The sequence below is a fragment of the Xiphophorus hellerii genome, chromosome 23, assembly GCF_003331165.1.
Source record: "Xiphophorus hellerii strain 12219 chromosome 23, Xiphophorus_hellerii-4.1, whole genome shotgun sequence".
Lineage (NCBI taxonomy): Eukaryota > Metazoa > Chordata > Actinopteri > Cyprinodontiformes > Poeciliidae > Xiphophorus > Xiphophorus hellerii.
Genome location: NC_045694.1, coordinates 3,370,064 through 3,385,094, shown reverse-complemented (window position 1 = coordinate 3,385,094; position 15,031 = coordinate 3,370,064). Strand labels below are relative to the sequence as shown.

Genomic DNA, 15,031 nt, shown 5'->3' with positions numbered 1-15,031 from the left:
GGCACCCATAACATTGCCCTGACTTGTTTTTGCAGTCTTGACATCATTTAAAACTGAAAAATAATCGGTTTATCAACTGATTTACACATCCACACTTTGTGGTATTTCTTACAAATACTTTACAAAATCTTTTATGTGTTTTTATTCGGTTACTGACCTGTAAAACGAAAAAAAATTATGAGACCAGGGACTGGTGAAGTTTCTCATAGGTGGGCCTGTGACCTCGCTCTTCTGTCTCACTGAACAATGCGCCCCCTTCTGGCGTGGGGGTTTAACTACAACTTCAACAAAGTTATCCCTAAAGTCACTTTTTCCTAATTTAGACAAATTTTTTATGTGATTACACATTAGTGTGACACAGATGAATAAATATATAGTGTAGAGAAAAAAAGTTGTCTTAAATTCAATGTTTAAAAAAAAGTCAGATTTTAATCAGACTATATTTCTTCCACAGTAGTGACATTGCAGCATGTTGCTCTGCAGTCGGGTCCCTCCTAGATGGATGTTGGTCTGACGGAGAGCACAGCAAGTCACATCACAGACAGGAGCAATGATCAAGAGATGCTCTCCTTTACTGCACTTTCTTTCCAAACATTGGTTAGTAGTAGTAAATATTACTAAGTATTAACCTTTTTTTAATATGTGTCCAATCCTGCAATGTTATGCTCTGTGGACTGTGTGTGGACTGACTTTCTCTGTGATCCAGATCAAAACCAGAAGTTTAAGATGGAATGATCTAGTGTGTTGTGTTGTTGTAGTGACATCTAGTGACAAAAACTGCAAAATGCAACAAAAATAAATACCCCCACTCTATCTTCATTTTAGTTAACAAAACTCCCTGAAACTGCACAGATATAAGATGAGCTACTACGGTAACTCATTTTCAAATTTGAGTGGTGGTGAGTAAGGAGCTGCCACTTTGACTGCATGCTTTTTGATGCAGAGATCATCTTTTCAGTTTGATAACATATCAAAGCTAATAGAAATATTTTAATGGTAGAGGAACTACACAGCTAGCTGTGACAAAGTAAGAAATGCACTACAGTTCATGAATCAAGTCTCCGAGGGTCAGATGAATATCTTTACACACAATACTTTGCTGATTTTTTAAACAGTTGAAATACCAATGAGTAATAATTCAAAATATGTCCAGTTCCTACTCTATACTGTATTTTTAAGGGTCTTGTTGATCAAATATCTTACTTTACCAATTGTCATAAATTAACTGATTTGTAAATTTTTACATTTTCACAGTCACCAACATACAAAATATTTCAGTGAAATAAAATGATAACATTTAGAAAGTGCTTTGCTGTATAACCCCTGTAGCACACCAATGCACCTGTAGCACACAGATGATTCACATCTCATAGGTTACAGCGTACAAAACAATAGCATGTGTGGCGCTGGGTGACAACTTATCTGCCCCCGCTGAAACAGAAACAACATGCTCCGTCTCAGCTGTAATCTTTGATCAGCTAAAACACTTTCTGTGATAAACATTGACGCGATCCCCATGGGCAATCACTTTATAGTGCTGGCATCATGGGAGGTAATGTATGCATAGACGTGTTGAACTAGCCTGGGGCCCCTCACACACACACACCCCCACACGCAGGTAAATACAAACACACACATGATGTACACACAGTGAGATGAATTGCTACGCCACCTAGAATAAATACATATCAGCTACAGTGAGCTGAGGCGCTTTGCACTTTCCTATTAATCCCCAGCATGGTGATTTATTGCAGTGTGCTCGTCAACAGCCATATAGTCCCCTGGAACAGGGGCCAGCCAGGAGAAATAGTGGAGTTTAAGTCTAAAGCCCAGCAGCTGCCTCTCACTCTATTTATGTGTTTAACTCTGAGGGAGAAAATATCGGATGGTTAAGCAACAATATTTTGCGCAAAGAGGAACGAGGCTGTCGGATAATCTGTTCCTCATAATCCAAGTTTTTAAATTGATGCCTTCCCAGATGTCGCCGCTGTGGAGATTTGCATTTGCTAAGGTGAAAGGCCTGGATGCTTAGCAATCAGTTGTGCACAGCAGAGTGACGCTAAAGGGTCCTTCTGTAAGTTATTTTTATACAACATGCACATGGCCATGCATATTCAGATCCAAATGGTAACTCTATCCATTTGATTAATACGAGTACCACTGAAAATCACAGACTGGCCCTAAAGCTGGCAGTTATTTAATAGCACCATCTAGTGGACACTTCCATAAAGAGGAATCCTTTTGTTCTGTGACGGAACGTTTGGATCCAAATAACTCAAGATTTTAAAGAGGTTAAATTATCAAATAAGTGCAGGTCATGTAGAAACATTTTTTCCACAAACTCGTCCTTGGTCCAGATGATATGCAGTAGCTCTGCCACATCTAGTCACAACATGGGCAAACAGTGTAAAAATGCACACAAAAAAAAATCCCAAAATAAATTACCATTTTACTGCAGTGACATAATCTCTCTGAAATCTAATTTTAAGAAATACCCAGAATGTCTTCTAGTTTTTACTCTTTTTTTTTAACAGGAACAGTTTATTGTTAACTTTGCTTTCAGTACTTTGTAGACTCTCTTCTGTCTGTAGGATTTAAAGATAGCCATAAGAGTAAGCTGATTTTGTCAACTGCTATTCTGTATTAATTTGGCCATATATTTTGGGTCATTATTCTATTGAAAGGCCTAATTATGACTTAATTTAGGTTTTGGGAAAGACCACAGGATAGCTATTTAAAATCTGTTATGTCAAAGAATTCTTTAATACGTCACCTCTGACAGTTTATTAGGGATTTTGTAAAAGAAACAGGCCCACAGCATCACACCTCCTCCACCACACTCCACAGTGGACATGAGGGATTTTTCACATATTTATCTGTCAATTCAAGACCAAACCACATGGAGTGTTTGTTGCTGAATAGATCAATTTTACTTTCATCTGACAAAAAGCAAAGCTGTGCGTCCCAAACAACCGTCTGGCATAAGATCCCATGCTTTCTTAACTTTGTGACCTCAAGATGCTGCTCTTGGTGCAGTTCACATCCTTACCATCTTGTTCACTGACCAGGGTGGAATAATAAAAATGGATACTTATCCAGCTTAGAGGCCAGTGGATAAAATAAATGGGTGTCTGCCAATTCGTATTTCTACTGTAAAATAAAACTGAAGCTGAAAGTGATTGAACTTTGCAAGAGAGTCCAACTACCTAATCTAGAGCATACATAAAAATCATTTAGTCATTCAAAAGGATTCGAACAGGCATCAAAAACCGTCACATCAATTTCAGTTTAAAACAAAGGCTTCATAATGCAAGATTCATTTTTCACCCCTGAATAAATCCACGTGGATAGTTTATGCTACTGCAGTAAAAATCATTTATTTTAAGGCGTTTTACACAACTTCCCAGGAACTAGCATTTTTTTATGGTGTCATTTTTTAAATTTACTTTTCTGGGACCGGCTTTTTGAAAAGTACCATATTACCTTATAGAGATTCATGTGAAAACAGATGCGAGTCATAAAATCTCTTTTGTTCAAAGACCTACAAAAAAATGTTTCTGAGAAAGAATTAGAAGTTTTTAACCAGTTTATTGTGAATTTTCATAGTTACAAGACAACACTTAGAAAACTCACAAGCGGATCAGAGCACCTTTTATACCAATGACATAAGGGACACTTTGAATCTCAAAAGCTACATAGAAAATAAGGCCACTCCACTTTTACAGGTATTGTTCATCTGGAAGCAGACAGCGGCTTACGTTGAGTTTGTCTGGCGGACAGGATTTACAGTGAAGAGTGAGCTAAAGGCTCCACACACCTCACACCTGACGGTGGAAAGACAAGAACACACACATTTAGAAAAGACTGGGGATTATAGTGAAATTCTCCAGAATTTTCAGCATTTTAAAACTGTTTTGACATCCGTTGCAGTTAAAATCCGAACAGTAAGACTTCACAGACGTCCTCCACCCCCTCACCCAGGGAAATGAGCCTCAAGTATATGACTATGTAATAATGTAATATATCTAATTTAGCACAATTTCACATCACTGCTCCTCTAAACGAAATTGAATACTCTGATTAAGTATTGATGGTTCATTGGTCAACACTGCCTTTCCATTACTGCAGATTAATACAGTTGGATCGCCTGTTACAGAAGAACAGTAGATGGCGCTGTGTGGCTGTATTTGCAAAGGAAGCCCCCTCCCATCCCTTCCTTCACATTAAACCCATGAGGCCATCTATTGTGTCATTTTCTCTCCTCATTATGCCCTCACATTCTCCTCCTGCTCTTCTGTCTGCAGTTATTGTGCTGCTGCTCCTCATTTCAGCATCCACCCTGTCCTTGTTACCTCTCTCCCTGCGCTACCAACCCCAACACCACCTCCACAATTCTGCCCTGTCCTCTACTGAGCGGCCACAGCCTGAGTTTCTCCTCCGGAGGTCAGAAGCTGCATCAGGCTTCCTGAAGCGGGTCGGTTCTCCCCTGTGGCCCAGCCAAAGAACATTCTGCAGGAAAATAAGTAAATAATAAAAAAATAAGAGTTTGCTGGAGCAGTCAGGGCACCAAAACAATCATTTATGAATTGCATGTTTGGTTATTATTAGATATCCTCCTTTCAACGTGCAATTTCTTGAAATTTCTGAGAAGTTTGACACAAAAATAATTGAATCTAATTTTGTTATAGCCTACTTTACCCATGAATTTATTTTACATGGTTTGTTCTAAAGTGCACATTTTCATCAGTTTTCATATTGTGCTTACATAAGTGAATTTGTACACATATACATTATTTAGTGATGGAAAAATAAATCTGCCAGGGACCACAATCTGGTCATTTTACACTTGACTGGCCCTGATCGCCGACCAGCCAGTCGTAAAATAAAAATCCAATTTTCCCACATGATCACTGAATTCACCATAAAAAAACAACCAGATCGCCACAAATGATGACTGAGATAAGTAATGATTGTTCCAGAACAGACAGGCTGCTTAAGACGCCTTTGCAGTTACAATATACAAATGATTTATCACACAACAGCAAATTTTGGCTGGAAAATGGTGTTAAATAAATAACTGTTCTCAGATGTTATCGGTGAAATGTGACCAGAGGCAACAATAGATCAACACTTTCCTGCGTCATCTCCGGTCATGGAGATTGGTTCTATTTTGGTCCTGGACAGACCATCATCTGTTTCCTCAGAGATTATCAAAGTGAATCCAATCCCATCTAATCTCCCTTTGCTCAACACAGATCACCCCTTACACCTCCCCACATCCAAAACCAAACATGACATTTAGTCAGAATTGTGTACATTTTACTCACAATCATAATCTTAATGAAAACGGGAGGAAATCATGTACTCTGACGGTTCATTTCTGCCCTTCCTCTAAACAGTTTAACTCCTTCCACAGCTAACATTCAAGTTTAGCATTCAATCAACAGAGGGATAATGAAATTCATAAGAACATTGCGCTCAGTTGCTGTAAACAAATAGAAGAGAATTACATTCTGATTTTAAATGCATCCTCATAAAATTATGTTGTGATGTTCTGCAAAAAATATAACATTACAGACCAATTTGATTTGAAGTTATTTGGTGGGATTTATTTATGGAATCTCCATTACAAAGACATGTATTAATAGATGAGGCGCAATCTGTTGTATAACAGAACTGCGGTGTTACGTCATGGGAGAGGATGTTTGTTTACAATTTCTTTCAGACATGCTGCATTTTTCCAAAAAAAGAAATAAAAAGGAGAAAGAAAAAGTGATCTCTAAGCCTGCATTTATACTGCATGTGCATGTCTGAGAAGCATGTGAGATTGCAGTGTTACAAAGGAAGGGTGCTGTCATATAAAATACGGTAATTGACTTTATAGGTTTCAGAATAAAATGTTTTGTTTGTATTATGTGTGTATGCATAGCAATAAATGATGTATTTTGACAGAATATGTTTAAATATGCTCATATATTTATTAACGTTGCAAGGATTTTGAGAAAACGCCGTCTTGGTGAGTTCTTTTAAAATACGGATGCTGTGCTCATGCATTTTCCTGGTGGTGCGTTGTGATCTTTGTAGATTGATTTTAAAGTTGTTCTGCCGTCCGGAAAAAATAAGATCGTTACAATTTTGCCAGATTGTTGTGCAGGGCATGGCCTGTGGATGCAGTGTAAACACTTATTGATGAAAATGACCATACCAGTAAATTTGTGAGTAAAACTAAAACCACTTTAGAAAAAGAAAATTATACCTGAAGTCAAACATGCTGGTGGCAGAGTGATTCAGGACATTCACTACTTGCTGTAATAGATGGAATCAGAATTTTTTCCTCTGCCAGAGACATTGTCTCATCACAGTAAGATCACTTGGGTTATTATTAATCTAACAGTATTTTTGTTTAATACTAACATTTGTTTGATGATCTGAAACACGCAAAGGTGAAGAAACAGTAAAGAGAAGAAGTCTGTATAGGAACTAGTACTTTTCTAAAGCCTTGATGTAACTCAGATCTTTATATGAAATTGTAATTCCCTGTTTGTATGCAGTCATGTTTGTGTGCAACAGGAATATTTTGAGCTGCGCTCAGGTAGCTATTGATCTCAGATCACAGAAAATGTTTGAGATTTAAACTATCACAGCTGAACACAAAATCAAAACAATTGTCCCCAAGTCTTAAAGAACCTCTGGGGCTGACACTGAACAAGCAGGAAGAAATTACATTTTTGTGCCCCCAGCTGCCCTGATGCAACAGAATATGAATCAGACACATGAGGCCATGTTTGAGCTGTCAGCAGCAGGGGCCACCGACATCAAAGCCATACAAAGGAGCCAAGCTGAACCTGAATAATATCACAGGTTTAAAGATGGAGGCTTTTCTGCAGGTCAAATAATGTCTACTCTTTTCATCTTAGTTTGATCATGCAGGTTTCTTTTATAATTTCTATGGAAATCAATGGTCATGTTGCTCATTAAGAACTTCATATACCAAACTCAGACAAACATCCAGTAGAGGAGAACGTTTGAAGTCAAGGTAACATGGAGAAGGTGTAAAAAAGGAAGAAAACTCTGGAATTAAAACTGAGCTTTCTTTCTGATGCTTCATAATTCTATAAAAAGTTTCATATTTATTTGACACCAAATGGAGCAACTTTGAATCTAATCAACCTTTAAAGACACATACACACTGTAAAATAAAAACCCAGCCTGTCTGGTACCTACTCTGCAATGTATTCCAGCGGCGTCCACGAGCTGTAGTCTGCATCAGGCATGAACTTCCTGTTCATCGGTGTATCCAAGGTAACGCTGCCAAATGAAGCCAGATAACAGTCAGGGTGAGCAGCTGCATCAGAGCAGCAGAGAGGAAACGGCGCTGGCAGCATCTCCACACATAAATATCATACAGTGTTCAGGAGTGTCAGGTTCTCAAGTCAGCGCCGTGTCTGTGAGCTGCATACAACCACAGGACATGTTTTAAAGTCAGGTTAGAGGAGAGGTACGTTCAGCTTTCCTAGACATGTTATGGTATCCACTTAACATGTGCAATTTGACATAAAAATACCAGATCTGATTTAATGGATTTTTTTTCTAAAAAAAAAGAAATTACAAATGACAGAAAATGTTTTCAAAAAGTTCCTTTTTTTTCAATCATCTCTTCTGTGAGTTGAATGACAGAGTATTTTTGCCAGACTATAAGACTTTTTGTTTAATTGCAACAAAATGGTCATATTAGCAGAATAAAAGACAATTTTACCAGAAGAACATCTTAAAATAGAAAAAAAAGCCATTTTAATGAGCAGAAAGCTTCTAGGGTTATCAAGACCTGACATGAGCAGTTTAGTCCATGTGGTTATCTAAACCGACTCAGTGGTTTGCTCAATTTTCCTGCTGCTGAAATTAATTTGATGCTAATCAAATTTTCTTATCTGTAAAAAAAAAAAAAAAAGCTCAACATTCCTCATTTTAAATATGTTATTTTTTAAGAATGATTCATTTCATTCTCCTAATATTACAACTGTATTCCCGTAATATTAAAACTTTTTTCTTGTATTAAAAAAAAATAAAAAAAATAAATTATAGCATGGCCCTAATATGCAAAGTTCAAAGAAATAGAAGTTGTAAAGCATATTAGTCAAACAAGATGACAACCAGGGGAGCGCTGACATCGCTCGATGGAACTCCAGATAGTGTATTGATGGGGAGAAAAAAAAATCCTGATTTTTCAAAAACTAAATATTCACAATCCAAAAATCCAAAAGTCAATTTATTGTCCAGTACCAATATAAATAGGTGAAGTCTTTAAACAGAGAAGGTATGAAAGAAACAGCGGAGTTTAGCCTTTTTGTTAGCTGGTTCTTTTCGTCCGCTAAAAGAGATCAAACTAGGATTAAAAAGAAGCATCTCAGAGAAACTAACACTTTTGAATGATTCTAGAATATAAAAGGCAACAAATGTTGCAACAAATAATAAAAAGGGGGCTATAGAAAACATGCAAGTCATAGCTAATGCTAAACAGATGCGACTAAATGCTGAAGCCTGTGTGGCCTCAGGGTGGGAGAATAAAATACAACCAAAGAGAGAGCAGGAACCAGATCCACCCCTAAAAGGACTGTTCTCACAATGATTTGCTTCAAGTAAATAGTACTGTTATGATCTGTGCTGCTCATTCATCAATAGCAGATCATCTGTATAATCAGATCCGTGAGCTGATATTAGCATCCTTAATTATCTTTTGTCTCATTTTCACACTTCAACATCCAACATAGCACAGAGTAAGTGGCACAGCTTATTTTCCAGCACACCTACATCGATCTATCCACACAACATCTGTGTCCAAATAAGTACAGAATCAAAGAACCATAATAACAGATCGTTAGGCAAACAGCTTTAACCATGACATGGAAATATTAGAAATATCTCATAAAAATAATATTTAAAATCTTTGGATATTATTCTGTTGCACCACATTACCAGATATGAATTAATAGCAGTTCCACTGATTTAATGATCTAACATCCACAGTTTATTTTCTCTGTAAATTATATTTTTTAGCATTGACCATCTGTTGTTAGTGTAGATAGTATGCACAAAAAAAATAAATGAAAATAAATAAAAAATAAACCTTCTTGGCTTAAAGTATGCTGATCAGTTTTGTTTCAGTACTTACGGTAGGATAGCAACAGCTGCCGCTCCTGCCGGCATGCCGCTGTTCTTTGCTGCCAGACTCTGACACAGTTGGTGGATGGCAGCTTTGGCCATGCCGTAGCCCACCATACCTGAAGATTACAGATCAAGCATTTATGAACTGTTATGAACTTATATTTTTACGTGGAACTAGCTACATGACCTAATATGTAGCTACTTGGACAGAGTCTCATTGAAGCAGATCCTCACACCAGACACAAATGACAATGCTCTAAGAAGGACCTGATGATTCTCTCTGCTGACAAGCTTTATGAAGAGGTCAAATTGTGCTTGTGTTGAATTAGTATTTTAATGGAGAAATAGTTATGTACAAAAGAAAGGGTGTCCAATTGGTGGCATAAAAATCAACTGAGTTCCTCTGTTGGCTGTATAATGTGGCAGTAGGTAATACAAAGACTACATAATGCTTATCTGTTACGCTAATAAAAAAACATATTTTAAACCAAACAAAATTAAATCTGTTAAGGTTTGTCTTTTTGTTCTTTTTTTAATCCTCCGCATCTGGAACTTGTCAGTGCCTCTTCTCACAACCTCTAAACAGGAATGTCAAGCATCTGCTACCCCCCTCAACCATCCTGACAGGCTTACAAACCACTGACCAATAGGAACCAGGGGCGGCTGCATAACTTTTCTTTAGAGCTTTTGCTTTCTCCAAAAGAGAAAAATCTAAACCAATTCAAAAAGGTAGAGGTTAGCAGTATCAGCAATGTGGTCGTTTTCCTGCTTTCATCTGCACAGGAAGCAGAGGTTTCGCCTCTGGGTCCAGACATGTGACCTGTGTTTGACAGTGTTCCAATACCAATAGGGGCCCATCCAGTTTAATTCATTTAGCCTCTGAAGCAGCCTCACTGTAACCTTGTTTATGGCCAGCAGCAGTTGAAGTTCAGAAACTCCAATCCTCAATAACCACAAACTATAATTTTATTTCCTTAGATTGCAGCCAGGTTTTGCATTCGATTAAAGAATTGGAGCAAAAATGAATCAACAAAATTCAGACAGTGGCTCTCAAGGTTTGAAGTTTGAAAAGTGTATTTTCTAAAACTCCCTCTTTTGCTTTTTACAGTTTATTGTTAGAAGAAAACTAACTCAAAGTTACATTCAGAACATTTAGTTCTCCTTAATGCGTCTCTTTGTGGGACCAGCATAAGCAGACAAATAATTCAGTGCGTTTGATCAAAACAACTTGGAAGAAAATGTGATTATAACCTCGATAAGTACAGTTTTTTTGTACATTTTAAAGAAATCTTTAAAAAGCCTTTGTTGGTTTCAGTGTGGCTAACACAATCCATCCATGCAAGCCAATACTGCTGAGTCATGCTCCTCCTTAAACCAGCAGCCAATGAATGCTCAGCTCAGAGGGGAGTGCCGACCTGGAGCTTTGAACAGCTAATGTTGGATTTGAAGAAGACATAACCCCTCCAGACCAAAGGCTCTCCGGTCGGCTCAGAGGCAGATCAACCGGACTGATGTCGCACCATAAAGATAAAAACAATCACTGATCCATGAGGCAACTGAAACACTAAAGTAAATTGAAATGAAACTTTCAGTTTTAATTAAAAATATATGTCATATTGAGAAAATATGTAATATGTAATAATATTGGTGGATACTGCTACAACACTATGACTTTGAATAAATAACGATATAATTAGGAATAAATAATGCCTTTCTGCTTTGAGTTTAAAGTAAAAACACTTTAGGTAATAAATATTCTGTGCAGCTCAACAGCCTCCTATCCATTTAATTTTGAAAAATGCTTATGTTATAAAAGTGTCAAATATAAATATGTATAGAAATTTGTATTTCACTACATTTCCTTTTAACTGATTATTCCAGGGTTAACCTTTCCTTCTTCTCTTCTTAAGTTTCCTGGACAAAGCTTGGTTCTTTGATGTGTTGCACAAACAAACCAGGTCACCACCTTTTTATGATGAAAGCAATAAAAGTGTCTCCCACCTCCAGTGCCTGATTGAGCTGCTTTTGCTCCTGCCAAGGTAAGCAGACCCCCAGATTTCAGATGGCGAGCGGCGAGGTGGCTGGAGATGGTTGACGTCCACACGCTTTGTTTCCACATCAAATCAGAGTTCTTGAAAAAATCTGAAGGACAGTAACAGAAAATATTAGACTGCACAAACTTAAAATAGATTTTTTTAAAGTTCAAGCATAAAGTTCAAACTTTAACAAGAAGACATTTGGTTGCATAGACACAATATGAATCTGAAGTTTACCAAAAAGACAACACGCAATATGTTCCAATGTTTAGTTGTCATTCATTTGATAATAATGTTGGTCATCTTATCTCACTTTCCAGGGACTTTAATCTTGAATTCTAGTGCTGGTAATAAATGCAGGTAATTAAGCAGCTGAATAAAACTTCAAAGAACTGAGCATCATCTCATTTGCAATTTACATCTTTTTTCCAGTTAAACTAAAATTCAAAGTGTTTCACAAGACTCTAAATCCAGACATTAAAATTGAAGAAAGGTTGGCTGATGATTAATGTTAAAACAAATAAAAGGTTTGAACTTTGACCTTTGGAACTGCAGTTCCCTCCAGCCCATCCGCCTGCCACACACAGGATGGCATCCACTTTGCTTTCCCCCAGCAGCTGGGCCACATCTGTCGTCACCTGCATATAAAAACGCTTTTCATGAATCCGCCGGGCTCACACACCAGCTGAATGGCATTTAAATGTCAGCAATGATTCTGTTCGCTCTGCAGATGGAAGCTTATCGCTTCAGCACAACAACTAAAGCAAAGATCAGAAACAGGATTCACATTTACCATCATGATGAAGCTTCACTGAAGTGTTTCAGGATTTCAGAATGGTGCCGCCAGGTTATTAATAAATTAAAACAGATGCAGAGAACAAAGGATGGGCATTTATTGTATTGTTTGTCATGAAAAAAAAAATCCTATTATGATGAGTTAGTTTTTTTTGGTGAAAACCCATCAAGTCCAATTAATGACATCTGAAAACCCAAAAGACTGACTCTGCTTTTGGAAAAGTTCTTTTACCATTTCCCCCTCTGTCTGTTCCTGAGAGTATCAGAAACTTTAGAACATGGTGAAATGCAAATGTGGGCAGTTAAGTGACTTAAGAAAAATAAATGCATCATATTTCTTTGTGTGACTGGTATCCTGAAGAACCTTATTTAAAACTGGGTACAGTATGTTTCTTTTATCACTACCTGTACAGTGGGCTCCTGGACCACAACTGCCCACATATTGCAGAAATACACAAATACTTAAACCCCCCCTAAAAATGCTTATAACTGCTTATATTATTGTTAGTGCAAACAACAAATATATCTTAATGTGCCTTAACAGCACAGTGGAAAATGTCTTGGCAGGACCACAGAAGCCATTATCTATGGTCTTCCTTATTCTTGGCACTGACTACAGTTACAACCAATCAGCGCCAAGAGAAATAAATGGTGTTCCTGCATTGGGAGCTTTGCAAACACCAGCCAGTGGGGTAGCACTGTGCCTATACATTTCAGCTTCAGAAGCTGCAATGTGTTTCAAACATTTTAAATATGCTCTATGAAAAAATCTGAGTGGGGAATGTTCTGCAAATAATTTGGGGTTATATTCCTCAGGGAATTCTGCAAATAAGTGAATCTGTGAACACTGTATGGCGAATGGGGGTGTACACTGTATTTGTATTTGTGTGGCTATGCTTACTGGGACATGCAGTCACGATGTTGGTATGTTTTTTTTTTTAGCTTGATGTGGCCCAAGATTACGTTTTCAAAAAGTTGTGATCAAAGGTAAAAAAAATAACTTAAGCTTAATTTTGCCATAAGACGGTCTTACAAAAAGATTAAAATTGCTGCTTGTAGCCTTCTCTTTCCTTCTCTTTTTCCTCATAAAGTTATAATTACCTGAGAAGACCCTGCATCATCGTCCTGCTGCTGGCCTCTGGTCTACTTTCTCCTCCCTGACTCTTTATTCTCTCTACTGTGACAAAGATTTCTTTTAAATATGTGGAAAGCAACACTGAGCAATTTCTGTAAAGAAATAAGAGATAATTGGGTTTATTCCTGGTATTAACCAACTAGCAAGTGATATAAAACAGGTAACAACAACATTAGTATTCGTGTTGACAAGCTTAATTGTTTAGAAAAAAAGTTTTTCCCTTTTGGCTCTGGTTAGTTACTACTAAACAGTTATAACGGCTGAGAAAGTGTGAGTGCAGGTGAGGGAAATGCAGTGGACATGTCCCAAGCATACACCAAGACAGTCACGCCCATAACTGTATAGACAATTTATAAGCAAACCTTGCAGCACATCTCAAATAAATAAAAAAATTTAAAAAATAAGCAAATGTTATCGATTAGCGTCAATGCAGGTTTGACTTTCAAGAAATTAAAATGCGGGCTAATGGGATTCGTCAACATTCAGTCGAGCTCCATCTACAATAGAAAACAAAATGTTTATAGACGCTATAAAAATTCACAATCTTTATCTTCTTCATTGTCTGAGATTAAATTGGACTGTATTTTCCCTTATGGCTTGGGCTGAACATTTTCTACAAGCTCTTCACAATAGCTTGCTGGACTTTTGGCCCATTCCTCCTGATGAACTGGTGCAACTGACTCAGATGGTAAATGAATTTGTATTTGTGCATAAAAAAATAAATCAAAATTGTCTTGGAAAATTCCATGAGATGATACTTGTGGTGACATGGTGCTACATAAATTGATTTGAATTCAACTAGTACGATTCATTTGATAAACTGTTAAAAAAAAATTATACATTTGTAAAAAACATGCTTGAATTTACTTACTAATCTTACTACTTTACAAACAGCAAAATCACCAAAGTAGAAAAAGTCTTCATTTTGTAATGCGACTTGAACGCAACACTTCAACATATTTTCAAAGCAATGCATAACTAATTGATTACAACATGCACAAACTCATGTGGTCTCGTGGATACACATTAATGTAACACTTTAGCTTAGGTTCGTAACGTTCTCAGCTTCTTGTTAAGACACATTTAGGGAGACAGAGCAACGAATGACACCTGGCTGAAGCTCACCTGTCCTGCCTGCTCGGTGAAAGATTCCGTCAACTTCACAATTACGTTTTCATTCGCCTCCTCATTAGCAGCAATGTCGACGCTGGCGACCCACTGCTCCACAAACACAGACAAAATAAAAACAGATATTCACCGTTAGCTTTGGACTCAGTAGAGCCGAACGTTAGCATGCAGCTAGCGTTAGCCACCAACACTTACCCATCCCTTAGATTTAAAATGCTGGACACACTTTGAGCCCAGAGCGCCTCTCCCTCCGTACACGATGACCCGGTTCGCCATATCTTCTCCCAGTTTAGTCAGACAGTGAGAAGTGGAGCCGCAGAGCTGCAGCTGAAATATACACAGCGGGCAGCAGGAGGAGGAGGAGGAGGAAAAGGAGGAAGCGTCGAGCAACAAGTTAAAGAGCTGCGTTCAAAGACTTCCGGAAATACAATCAATAACGTAGATTTGGGCAAATACTCTAACTTTAAAACCTTGAAACAGTTTTGTTCAACAATTTGGTGCTCCCTGTTTATCATGGCGCTTCTTGTTTTCATTTTGTTATTTTGCCACTTATATTATTGTGTAGACTCAGTAAAAATATTGAATATTGGACATTTTGAAAAGGTAATACTCATCCCAATAAATTGAATTTGAGAGTAATTTAAAAGACGCAGTGTACAAGTAAAATGAAAGATGATTTCAATTCACTTTATTTCATTCAACCTTCTTTTTAGCTCTGATGAGGAAAAACAAATTGATACTATTTCTCAATGTACAGTGATCAATGTCCGTTGAT

The 15,031-nt window shown here is 37.5% G+C and overlaps 1 protein-coding gene across 2 annotated transcripts; it reads right to left on the bottom strand.

The window, feature by feature from the left end:
* Positions 1-3,568: 3,568 nt before the first annotated feature.
* On the bottom strand, positions 3,569-14,637 carry qdpra (quinoid dihydropteridine reductase a). Of its 2 annotated transcripts, XM_032555317.1 has the most exons (7): positions 14,452-14,636; positions 14,254-14,346; positions 11,740-11,836; positions 11,164-11,304; positions 9,170-9,278; positions 7,225-7,308; positions 3,569-4,509 (listed from the first exon to the last, which is right to left on the bottom strand). In XM_032555317.1, exons 1-7 carry the CDS (start codon positions 14,530-14,532, stop codon positions 4,407-4,409), a joined length of 708 nt encoding a protein of 235 aa, XP_032411208.1. In that variant the 5' UTR covers positions 14,533-14,636; the 3' UTR covers positions 3,569-4,406. The 2 variants fall into 2 exon arrangements, with proteins under 2 accessions (XP_032411208.1, XP_032411209.1); XM_032555318.1 differs by lacking the exon at positions 14,254-14,346 and having other exon boundaries at positions 14,452-14,637.
* Between the last annotated feature and the right edge of the window lie 394 nt (positions 14,638-15,031).